We start from the raw sequence: 12,929 nt of genomic DNA on the forward strand, positions 1-12,929 counted from the left end.
GGGACCTGATGTGTCCAGAAAACGAATCCACGAAAGCGACGTTTTTTCACCCCCGCAATGGTGAGAACACATAGGTCCGTGAGCTTATCACGGATCCTATGTATTTTCACCCGAAATATCCAATTTTTTGTCCGAAATAATAGGATATGGGGGAAAAAAAACATAGGTGATAAACAGAGATTGTCGCCAAGAATCTTCGTTTTTCACCCCCAAATTAATATTGGGGCTAATTGGATACCACTCTTAGGGTCTCATACAGACCTGGTCGCAAACGCGCGTGCGCTCGCAACCGGGTCGATGGTTAGCTCTGCACATGCGCAGCGGCCGCACTGCACGTGCGCAAGCCCCGGAGTGAGAGAGAAACTCTCTCACTCCGGAGCTCTCTACAAAAGGGGTGGCTGTCGATGGTGATCGACAGCTCGCCCCGTTTTGTAGGCGGGCCGGGGGGGTGGTTTCAAAAAACGGACGCCTACAGTTTTGTGGGCGGCCGCACTGACATCATCAGTGATGTCAGTGGGGAGCTTTCTGCTCGATCAGAGCAGGAAGCTCCCTGGGGCTTGCAGTTGCCGAGACCCAACCTTAGGGTCTCGACGCAAGCCCTGATGGTCATGATGGTCTTGACCAGCCCGACCATCACCCTGGTCGGCTGCTGAAGCTGTGGGTGGTAACCCACATCTTAGCTAGCGACTAGGAGGCCGCACTAAAAAAAAGGAAGTGGCTGCCCTCATTCAGAGAGAGCGATCGCTTCTTGCGACCGCCTCTGAATGAGGGCCTTAGCGTGAAGCTGATCTGATACAGAAGAGAATACCTAGGTGGGGACCATGGGATAAGTCTTATAAACAGAAATAAAAGGTGGTTATTAGAAAGCATGTATAGATTTAAATATAAACAATAATGCTGAGCATACACTCTACAATTATTTGTCAGATATCTGTCCAATCTGGCTGGATGGAATGAAAATCTGATAATGTATGGGAGCCAATGACAATCGACCATATAGTCTTAAACACTGGAAAATTAACAAAAATTATTGTTCAAATTGGTTAAATTCATTTGATTTAACCAATTTGTCTGAATGACAATTTTTGTCTGTTTTTCAGTGTTTGTGAGCATGACTATTGTCATTTACTCCCATACATTACCAGATTTTCATTCCAACCAGCCAGATTGCACATATAATTGTATAGTGTATGCCCAGCATTAGTAATATATAAACCATAATTTATATTCTGGCCAGTTTCAGATTTCCTTCAATCTTAACAGTGGTTTTCAGTTGTATACTGCATGACGATTTGCATAACATTCCTGGCTCTTCATGTGTTTCTCTGAAACTAACTAAACTCTAATTAACAAAGCCACATAATGGTCGGAAGACTCCAAAAAAGTGTATATTCCAGTGTAGAATGATGATTCAGACAGAACCTTGAAGAATAGTGGCTGGCAAATTATAGCATGGTAGTTTAGATTAAGGTTTGAGAAGCTTAAAATTCAGATTTTATGTATCTTGTGGTTGAGAGGTCTAATGGCAAAGGTGGACCAAGAGAATCTGGTATACTCACTAGCTTCCACGTGGATAATTTATAAATGATCAGTTATGCTGTTAAACACGAGGTTCAATGACCACATCATTTCCTCATGCAATCCAAGTGACCCATTACCTAATGGATATAGTGACAGCTGCCCACACATAATTGAACAGCTGGGTTCATCAGTGAACTATTATTATTAAAAAAAAAAAATGCCAACATCTTCTTTACAGCTCCTTACAAAGCAAATAAAACAGGATCTTGTGACAATTTCATGGATTTAAAATGTATTCCAATGAGTCAACAAGAATGAGTTCCCCTGCTCAAAATCTAAAGGAAAAGGGGGATAATGAAATGGGAGGGAACAGAATATGGACTCAGGGCCTGATTCAGAGCCGCTCTGACAATAGCGCTCGCTCTGAATCAGGGCCTCCTACCTAAAATTGGAGCGGCCTCCGGCCATTCGCTAGCTGTGGGTGACAGCCCACAGCTTATGCGAGCGGCCAAAAAGATGGTCGCGATGGTCGCGAATATCGGGCTTGCGACGAGACCCTGCGGTAGGGTCTCGCTGCCGCAAGCCCAGGAGTGCTTTTGGCTCTATCAGAGCCAAAAGCACTCCCACTGACATCACTAGTGATGTCAGTGGGGCCGGCCCCAGACGGTAGGCGTTTCCATGGGAACGCTTCCGTCTGGGCAGCAACGCCCCCGGCACGCCCACCAAAGGGGGCGTGCTGTCACTCACCATCGACAGCACGCCCCCTTTGGTGCGAGACCCATAGCGACAGCTTGGCCGTCGCTATTCGGGTCTCGCGCATGCGAGCTCCCTCCGTCGTGCGCATGCGTACTAGGGCACCATCGACCCGCTTGCGAGCGCTCGCGTGCGGGTCTGAATCAGGCCCTCAGTGTGTGTTGTAAATAAGACTGTGGGTGTACAAACCGCAGAAAGATCAGATAAGTAGAGCTATTATGGACCATGAGGTTATGTGCTTATCTGAAGAGTTAAATTTAGTGTAATAATTGAAAAGCTAGGAGATGCTATGAGTGGCTGGGGGCATGAGGAAGACCGCTCTAAATAGCTATTGTAAAACTAGAGAAAATCTGAGCTGGGAGTGGATGGAGGTGACCAAACAAACAGGAACAAAGAAGGAGGTTGTGTAGACCAGAGGTCTGTTTGGGGGAGTAAAAGGAGATTAAGGGAGAGAAATAAGGAGGTGTGAGACTGCTGAGGGATTGTAGGTCATGGCTAGGATTTTAACTGTACATTGGTTTCCAATCGCACAAAGAAATGAAGACTGAAATAATTAGCACATGAGAAGTGGAAGGAAAGGTGTGGAAGTCAAACCATGGACTTCAAAGATTGAAATGGAGTCACTGCAGGAAATTCAACTCATAGCAATGTGCTGCCTGACATCACGATCTCTGGCTGCGCACATTACCATCTAGTAGGAAATCTATGCTAAATTTTCCTCACACTGCAATTCAGGGGGATTGGAGAAAATGGAATGACTATTACTTTACTTAGGAAATAAAAGTTATGAGGAGAAAAAAAACGTAGTCCACATTTATATGTGCTTAGATATTTTTGGCAAAACTACAAAATCATTCTCTATTTAGAATAAGGAAAAATGTCTGCTACATGCTATGTTTGTTAGTTGCCAATTTGAAACATTATGCAAAAAAACAGGATAAAGACAATAAAATGTTTATATTCTTGAGCACCAATTGTCCTCTCCATACCAGGATACAGAATTTTTGGAAGCTACCTGCTGTTTTCATTTTATTGCCAAACATTTAGATTTCTTGGACTAAAGGCATACTTGCAAATTTAATTGACTCTTCAAAACGGAAAGCCATTTTTTCCCACTTCACCAGCCTGCGTAATTCATACAGACTATGAGATGATTGTAGTTTCTGGTAAACTGAGTTTTGGAGGAATTACAGTATGTTAGATACTGTATGGAAAGTAACTTCCTGGCGACACAGCCAGACATTTAGGAACATACCAGATATAAGTGGCTTTGTGGGACCTATTGTATCAGGGAAAGGAGATGAATTTCTTAATGCACATATATATTCAGAAAGATGGCACTTGTGGTTAAGAAATCAAAGACTCTGGCCTAGTGCCACTATTTGCAGGCTCCTGTGCAGGTGCCATCTTTCTGAAGATATCACCAGAAAGATAGTGCTGCCAGATCCAAGTATGGTGGTAGTGGGGGGTGCTGCTTGGGCATGGTAGCATATCAGCCTTGGTTGCATGCTGTGGGACCCCTGGATCCATGGCCTCGTGTGCATCAGACACCCTGCACCCATAATAGACATGCCTCTGTAGCACATTCATCCCCTGAAACAGTCTGTGCTGCTGTGAACACTCTGGTCCTCTTGTTGGCAACAGATTATGTCCCAACCGAAACTACTTCAAAACTGGGGATATTGGAATGACCAGAAGATAAATTCTAACAACAATATAGTGTTCGGTCCCTAGTCATGCACATCTTAAAAATCTAAAATATTAACAGATTAAATGTACTGTGACATGAAGTAGTAAGCCTTCAAATTCCTATCAAAATTGTCAATAATAACCTCTATATTATCATTTTCTACAGTTACAATAGGCCTGTTAAACCATCTAGAAGTAATATACCAAATGTATTGGAATAATATAAAGTAATTCTATTTGATGTTCCCACATTACCAGACATTTAGTCTGGCTTCTGATATGACATAAAATAATATAATTCAGTGAATTCTGCAATGCCAAACTATTACACTACAAAAGCATTAGATAAATAAAACAATTTATTTTGTTCTAGCTTGATAACTGAATAAACACCTGTTGGAAGAACATCTTAATTGTAGAGGGAATTGGGAATGATATTGTCTTGTTCTCTTTCTCTTTTAGTAAAGAAAGGTCACTGCACGGTACATGGTATAGTAATGTATGACAGAGCTGTCTGGTCTCCCAAGCCTTGTATTACCTGCATGTGTTCTAATGGGAAAGAGATTTGTGATGAGACAATCTGCCCTCCTCTGTCGTGTCCCATGACGGTGACCCATGATGGTGAATGCTGCCCAGTATGCAGCGATATTGGTATGGAGTCATTTACTTTGTCTAACACCAGGTGACCCTCTTATTACAAGTCTGCCTGTATAGTAAAATCTAACAACAAATCTTATGACTAATGTGATACTCACTTAAACTAAAGGGGAGCAACACCTACAATGTTGCAGTGGAGAGTAAAGATTGTCATACAAGCGGTTATTGTGTAAGACAATATTTGAATAATAAGACCAAATTCTTCCAAAACTGCGTGTGGGAATCCACATATCTGAATAGATTTTAAACATTGATTGGACAACAGTCAAATTAAGTCAATACATTTACCTGTTCTCAGACAATAGTATCAATGCGGGTGTCGTTTTTGTGCATCAATGCTTTTGAAACAGCAGTGCTTTACTTTATTTTGTTGTAATTTTTTATATATAATACATGGTATGATAAATTTAAGTATATGAAGAAAATCCTGAACACCGTCAAACAGAGTCCTGTCCCAGGTGGCTACTTGATGATATCAGTGAATTAAGATTGTCATGAACAACAGAGTAGGTGGGTGTTAGTGTGGCACACAATTTCACCTACCGTACCAGTTTCTAAGGGGTGTCATCTTAAATCCCCTACTCATGCAAGTACTCAGTAATCTGACGTATGTATACCATCATAGCGTGATCCAGCCAAAACAGTTCATTACTAGACTAAAGCAGTACTGGATAGCAAGTGTTGATACAAGAGGGTGCATTAATACATCTGACCAGGACCGATGTAAGGTTTCTGGGTGCCCTAGGCAATATTTCACCCACCGCCACTGCTTCCTCCAATTCATACTATATCACACATTAGTGACCCCAATTTACAATATGTCACAGAGCAGGGTCCCAAATTCATAATATACTATAAAGAAATGCTCCAACTAATATACGACACAACAGAGACCCAAAACCACACTGTGCTTTAACACTGCTCCGAATTCATAATATGCCTGTGCCACAAATTCACACAGCTGTATCCCCAATTCATAATTGTGCTACACATCAATGCCTCCAATACATAATATGCCACACATTTGTGCTCCCAATACATAATTTGCTACACATTTGTGCCCCCAATACATATGCCACACAGCTGTGCAAGAAATACAGTGCATCCGGAAAGTATTCACAACCCTTAACTTTTTCCACATTTTGTTATTTTACAGCCTTATTCCAAAATGGAATAAATTCATTTTTGTCCTCAAAATTCTACACACAATACCCTATAATGACAAAGTGGAAAAAGTTTTTTTTGAGATTTTTGCAAATTTAATAAAAAAAAAAATAGACACTAAGAAATCACATGTACATAAATATTCAAAGTCTTTGCCATGAAGCTCAAAATTTAGCTCAGGTGCATCCTGTTTCCACTGATCATCCTTGAGATGTTCCTACAGCTTAATTGGAGTCCACCTGTGGTAAATTCAGTTGATTGGACATGATTTTGAAAGGCATACACCTGTCTTAATAAGGTCCCACACTTGACAGTGCATGTCAGAGCACAAACCAAGCATGAAGTCCAAGGAATTGTCTGTAGACCTCCGAGACAGGATTGTCTTGAGGCACAAATCTGGGGAAGGGTACAGAAAATATCTGCTGCTTTGAAGGTCCCAATGAGCACAGTGGCCTCCATCATCCGTAAATGGAAGAAGTTCGGAACCACCAGGACTCTTCCTAGAGTTGGCCGGCAGTCTAAACTGAGCGATCAGAGCAGAAGGGCCCTAGTCAGGGAGGTGACCAAGAACCCGATGGTCACACTGTCAGAGCTACAGCATTCCTCTGTGGAGAGAGGAGAACCTTCCAGATGGACAAACATCTCTGCAGCAATCCACCAATCAGGCCAGTATGGTAGAGTGGCCAGGCGGAAGCCACTCCGAGTCCTTAGTAAAAAGCACATGGCAGCCCGTCTGGAGTTTTCCAAAATGCACCTGAAGGACTTTTAGACAATGACAAAGATTGAACTCTTTGGCATTAATTCCAGGCGTTATGTTTGGAGGAAACCAGGCACCGCTCATCACCAGGCCAATACCATCCCTACAGTGAAGCATGGTGGTGGCAGCATCATGCTGTGGGGATGTTTTTCAGCGGCAGGAACTGAGAGACTAGTCAGGATAGAGGGAAAGATGAATGCAACAATGTACAGAGACATCTCATGACCTCAGACTGGGGCGACGGTTCATCTTTCAGCAGGACAATGACCCTAGGCACACAGCCAAGATATCAAAGGAGTGGCTTCAGGACAACTCTGTGAATGTACTTGAGTGGCCCAGCCAGAGCCCAGACTTGAATCCAATTGAACACCTCTGGAGAGATCTGAAAATGGCTGTGCACCGACGCTTCCCATCCAACCTGATAGAGCTTGAGAGATGCTGTAAAGAGGAATGGGCGAAACTGCCCAAAGATAGGCGTGCCAAGCTTGTGGCATCATATTCAAAAAGACTTAAGTCTGTAATTGCTGCCAAAGGTGCATCAACAAAGTATTGAGCAAAGGTTGTGAATACTTATGTACATGTGAGTTCTTCTTTTTTGTTATTTAATTAAATTTGCAAAAATCGCAAAAAAAACTTTTTACACGTTGTCATTATGAGGTATTGTGTGTAGAATTTTTAGGACAAAAATTAATTTATTCCATTTTGGAATAAGGCTGTAACATAACAAAATGTTGAAAAAGTGAAGCGTTGTGAATACTTTCCGGATGCATTGTATATTGTATGCTTCATAGCTGTGGAATATGCTACTCAATGCACCCAATACAGATGCTACACATGCCCCAAATTCTTTATATGCTATACAGCTGTGCCCCCAATAAATTATGCCACACATCCATGCCCCAATACATATTTAAGCCACACATCTGCACCCCAATATACATCAGCATCCATTAACTCCTCCAAACAAACATACTCACCATGCCAGCACTCATTAACCCCACCGAACACATTAACTTTCCACACTCATTAACACACACTCAATTTGCCAGGACTCATTAACCCACACATCCACTCTGCCAGCACTCATTAACACACACATTGTCAGTGCTCATTAACCCCCCAAAACACTCAACCTGCCAGCACTCATTAAGCCCCCACCACACACACTCACCCTGCCAGCACTCATTAAACCCCCACCACACACACTCACCCTGCCAACACTCATTAAACCCCCACCACACACACTCACCCTGCCAGCACTCATTAAACCCCCACCACACACTCACCCGGCCAGCACTCACTTATCCCCCACACTCTCAGCCTTCCAACATTAAATAAAATGAACCCCCCCAAACACACTAACCCTGTCTGCACTCATTACCCACATACACACACTCACCGAGTCAGCACTCATTAACCTCTCCCACACACTTATCCTAGGAGCACTCATTAAACCCACTAACAATGCCAGCACTTCGTAAACCCCCAGCACAAACATTGACCCTGCCAGTGCTCATTAGACCCCCCACATATTCACATTAACCATGTCAACACTCAATATCCCCCCCCCACACACACCCTAAGCCTGTCTGTACTCAACACACACACACACACAAGTCCTCCACCCTCTACACACACACACTCACCCACCCCATTAATCCTTTCTTCTCATCTAAAAGTCATAACCTACTCACCAAGCTCCATTCAGCAGCAGCTCCTCTGTCGTCTAGGGAGGCAGAGCTTCTTATATGAGTGACAGGCTGGCACTTGGAGGAAAGGAGGGGACTGGAAAAAAGGGAAGGGGCGGCCACCACTTCTGCGGACTACCGCACTAATAAGTGAGAGTGCGCAGTGCTGGGGGCGTTCCTGCGTCAGCCTTGGTCATCAGTAGTCTCGACCAGGACTGTAAGAGACATCCTTAATTTTTTTTTCTGGCGGACTCAGCAGCACCCTCTAGTGGCTGGTGCCCTTAGGCAGCAGCCTAAAGCTGCCAAACTGTAGCACCGTCCCTGCATCTGAGGACAAATAAGTGCATTGATTTGAATTGATCTTAGTGTGCTGTACAGATCCCATCATATGGAGGCCCTTAGTATCCTGGGAATTTGCATATACAAATTTAAGGTTTATCATAATTCACATATACAGTATAGTGCTATAATAAAAGATACAAAGTCAAGTGAAAAATAATTATTTCACTAGTAACAGACTTTCCATTCTTTTTAAGGCTATGATGTGGACATAGGTAACATAAGGCTTTGCTCCTTGAAGGTGATGAGTAATACAAATACTTCAATGGATGTTTGATGCTTTCTCATAACTTCTACCTCTGAAACACATTAACTCAAGTATAACATTTTCCTGGTAATGTAAACTGACACACACATACATGCAGATCCAACGTGACTGGCTTCCCAAGACGATGAAGAGGTTACAGTGTCTCACTAAGGGAAACAAGTCAGTCTGAATGTATGATTACACACTTTCATAACTGGTCTTCAAGATATCTTCATCATGAAATACATTAACATTATTTCCTACAAACTGTGATTGTATATATATCTCTTTTGTAGTCATAAACAATCCTGAAAATTGCCACAACATAGAAGATACAAATAGAATGAGAATTATCTTGAAATATTTACAAATGTGTATGTAACGTTTCTAATACCCTGACAGTACTGAAGGTGTTAGAGAATGCATGCAAGCTACTTATCGATCTGACTTCAAACTACTGTCCTCTGTAATCAGTTATTGTATGTTATATGTTAATTTAATAATAAACAATGTAGATCAGTAGGGCTGATAAAGAGTTGCACATTAGTCCAATTTGTGGATGTACTTGTGGTTTTTAGCACTGCACATACTCTGTAGCCGAGCATACGCATCCACTGGTGATTTCTGAGTCATAAGTATCTCAGGTGCATCTGCAATTGTGGTTGAATGGGTGTAATAGGATGGTAATGGGGCGTTTATATGTAGGTTATGCTTGGCAAGGGCATGTCAAAGGCATATATATGGAATAGTGATCTATGGGCCTAATTCAGCAAGGATCGCTATTGCGATCGCAGCTGCGATTACGCAGGCAGTTCAACTGCGATCGTACGCTAACTCAATGCGATTGCTATGCTGCACTACAAAAGGACGCCCAAACAGTACTTCCTGTCAATCACTCTGCGATGGGTCTGTGTAGTCACTGCAATCGCAGTCCCGATCGCAGTGGCCGGTTCGCGCACTGTGATGCATACGCATGCGCATTAAGCAACAATCGGCCGACTGCATGTGTATTAGCAACTGCGATCCAAGCTGCATCAGGCCCTATGTTGAGTTGTGAGCATGCAGACATCCATTTGTTTTCAGACACATCTCTTGCAGCAAGTATAGGGCTGGTGCACGCGCACATTGATAATGATGAGGGTTATTATACCAAGAATACAGATAAAGTCAGTGCTTTCGCAGAGATACTTAAAACGGATGAACACAGGTGTATATTTGCAAAGCAAGTGTAAAGGTGGGTACACACTTGCCGATGGACAGAGATATCTGCCATCGGCTGTACAGCACAGCCAACGCGATATGTCTGTGAACAACGTCGTTCACAGACATATCGCTGATACGCACTGGCCGATAGGCACCAGATATATGGGCCGATCAATTGATCGGCCAATATATATGTAATGTGTGTACCCAGCTTAAGCGTAGTGGACTTGGATTGAAATCTGATTCGGCACCAGTATGTTTGTATTTAAATTGGTTTCACTTTGCCATTCTTTTTGGATAGTAGTAGTGTGTTTTATATGAATGGTATGTGCAATACCAATGTTATTGATACTACATAGTATTGGAATCTATTCCAGTGATTATATAATGATCTGCTGTGATCTAAGAATGTTTAATGGATGCATCAAATTTTCAGACGTTAGTACATGAAGATAGTATTTTTACATGATACATTATATACCAGCAATGCACATGTTTAGCAAGTGACGGGGCAGCACTGTGCATTAGTGTTTACACGTGCTGACACTCCGGGGGAAAACAATTAGCAGCAGGATATTCCCCCACAGCTAACTGATCGCACCACGCAGGGAAAAGCTATTCAATTAAGTAGCCTTTTCCCTGTGCTAAACCATTGATCCACGTAAAATGCGGAATTAGTGGGTTTACCCACACATTAAAATGCTGATTCTGCAGTTTAATGTGCCGCGGGTTAAACCCTGTGGCTAACTGAATTCCTCCCTCCCTCTCATTGGTGTGTTCTGTGTCAAAATTGGCAGATCTGGGGTGATGTAAAGCTACAGAAGCAAATATTACAGATATTTACATTGGTGCGCTTGGATGTTACACTTGGTTTTTATGCTGCCTTTATGTATTTTATATCCTGATACCTACTTTATAAAGCCTTTCTGGATTTTCTGACATAGAATCATGAGACCTAATGCAATGGCAATGTGTATGGTTGCACTGAATAGGTATCAGAGAACACTCACAGGAATGAGGTATTAATGATTATTTGTTATGAACTTCAATTGGGTATATAATACTTCTCAGTGCACACTAATGTTATTTTCGGGACGGAAATACTACCATACCAGTACAACACATTTGGATTTTTTTAAATTGAGACATTTAAGAGTGCTGCTTGTAGTATACATGTGTATATGAATAAGGGAGACATCAAATTCCCAGCCAGACTGGAAAACAGGGGGGTATGTATTAAGCCTTGGAGAGAGATAAAGTACCAACCAATCTGCTTCTGTCATTTTTCAAGCACAACCTGTAAAATGACAGTTAGAAGCTGATTGGTTGGTACTTTATCTCTCTCCAAGGCTTGATACATCCCCCCCCATGGTTCCATGAAAATGTAAATCCCATAGCGTTCATATTATTGCATGCTTTCGAATTAGATAATTCGTTTCCTAATTATTGGGCTACCAATATTTATAATATTTACCCAGATTCAATTTCTCCCATAAAAAATTTATGAAGCCGTTCCCATTTCCGAAATCTCCTAAGTACATCATTGAGATCCTTGTAAAATAACAACAGCCAGTGACAGGTTCTGCAGCTACTGTGTGTGTATAATACACACAAGCACAAACCACAGGCCTAGAACATGCACATATAGAAGTTGCTAGAGTGCCTTCAAACAGAAGACTGAGCATAGAAACTGAAGAACAGAACTTCTGACACACAGATGCAGATGTGTGCAGCCCACCTTTAATGTATGTATCCACATGTGTGATTGCGTATGTGTGTTTTTTTACATATATGTAAAATGTAACATTAATTATAAGCCAAGCATATGTGTGGCAATAGTCTTTACGCATCACAAACAAATGTTTCTCTCCAAAAAATTCCTCTATAATAGAACAAGCTCATCTCAGGTTATCAACTTGGCCTAGATTTAATTAATCCTGTTTTACATACAGAAGTAAATTTACTTAAAAAATAAACTGAGTTTGTGGAAACAATGTTAAACAATACTAACATGACTTCTATTACTATATTCTTTCTTCTTCTCCTATCTTCATTTGGGTCACCTTTCTATTCCAAGTGCTTAACCGTATTTCAGTGGACAATACACTTCAATTTTCTGGTGATTCTCCAGAACCAAATGATCCCAATGATGTGGTTCTTCTCAAGTCACCACGTACCCAAGAAGAAATGGATGAGCTTCTTAGAAAGGAATTAGAAGAGAATAGCAGAGAAGAAGAAAGGATAAATGCAGAGAAGCGGAAGAAAATAAAGAAAAAAGAGCAGAAACAGCGTCAGGAAAAGGAGAAGAGAAAGCTGGAGATGGCAGCTGAAGAGGAAGAGCGGATGCAGGAAGAAAGAAGAAGGGCCAACGAAGAAGAGGAGCTGAGGATGGAGGAGGAAGAACAACGCAAGAGAGAAGAAAAAAGGAAGAAGAAAGAAGAGGAAAGAAAGAGAAAAGAAGAGCAAGACAGGGAAGAGGAGGTAGCGCGGTTAGTAAGGGAACGAAAACAAAGAGAAAGAGAAGAGCTTGACCTAGAAGATGACGATGATGATGATGATGATCATGAAGATGATGATGATGAGAACAATATCATAAGAGGTGATGTCTTCAGAGTACCAAGGAGACGTATACCAGGTTCCCGCCGACCTACAGATATCCATCATCCGCCACTGCCTCCTGGTTGCTTCATATCAGAGATCACAGTTAGCTGTTCCAATGCTAAACTAACAGGCATCCCCCCTATTTCAGACCCTGATGTGAAGAGCCTTGATCTTCTAGGTAAGCAGTAGAAGTGTTGTATTACAAGAAATGGGAGGGTATCTGTGCAAAGTGGGGGAGTAGTTACATCTAGGCGAAGACAGGGTTCTTTGAGCAAAGCAGGGATCAGTATAGTGGAGGAATTTCAGTGCC

The 12,929-nt window shown here is 42.0% G+C and overlaps 2 protein-coding genes across 8 annotated transcripts in view; one reads left to right on the forward strand and one right to left on the reverse strand.

The window, feature by feature from the left end:
• Positions 1-12,929, reverse strand: part of CENPP (centromere protein P) — a 475,725-nt gene that overhangs the window by 149,444 nt on the left and 313,352 nt on the right. The window lies entirely within an intron of this gene.
• The window catches only part of ECM2 (extracellular matrix protein 2), a 38,735-nt gene that overhangs the window by 9,464 nt on the left and 16,342 nt on the right, over positions 1-12,929 (forward strand). Inside the window, exons 3-4 of one of the 4 annotated variants that reach the window (XM_088456863.1) lie at positions 4,426-4,614; positions 12,096-12,797. In XM_088456863.1, coding sequence (XP_088312989.1) covers positions 4,426-4,614; positions 12,096-12,797 — 891 coding nt within the window. Of the gene's footprint in view, positions 1-4,425; positions 4,646-12,095; positions 12,798-12,929 lie in introns of those variants that run through there. The other 3 variants (XM_088456864.1, XM_088456866.1, XM_088456865.1) reach the window with 3 other exon arrangements.

The sequence above is a fragment of the Taudactylus pleione genome, unplaced genomic scaffold (genome assembly GCF_031769625.1).
Source record: "Taudactylus pleione unplaced genomic scaffold, aTauple2 ptg000726l, whole genome shotgun sequence".
Classification (NCBI taxonomy): Eukaryota; Metazoa; Chordata; class Amphibia; order Anura; family Myobatrachidae; genus Taudactylus; species Taudactylus pleione.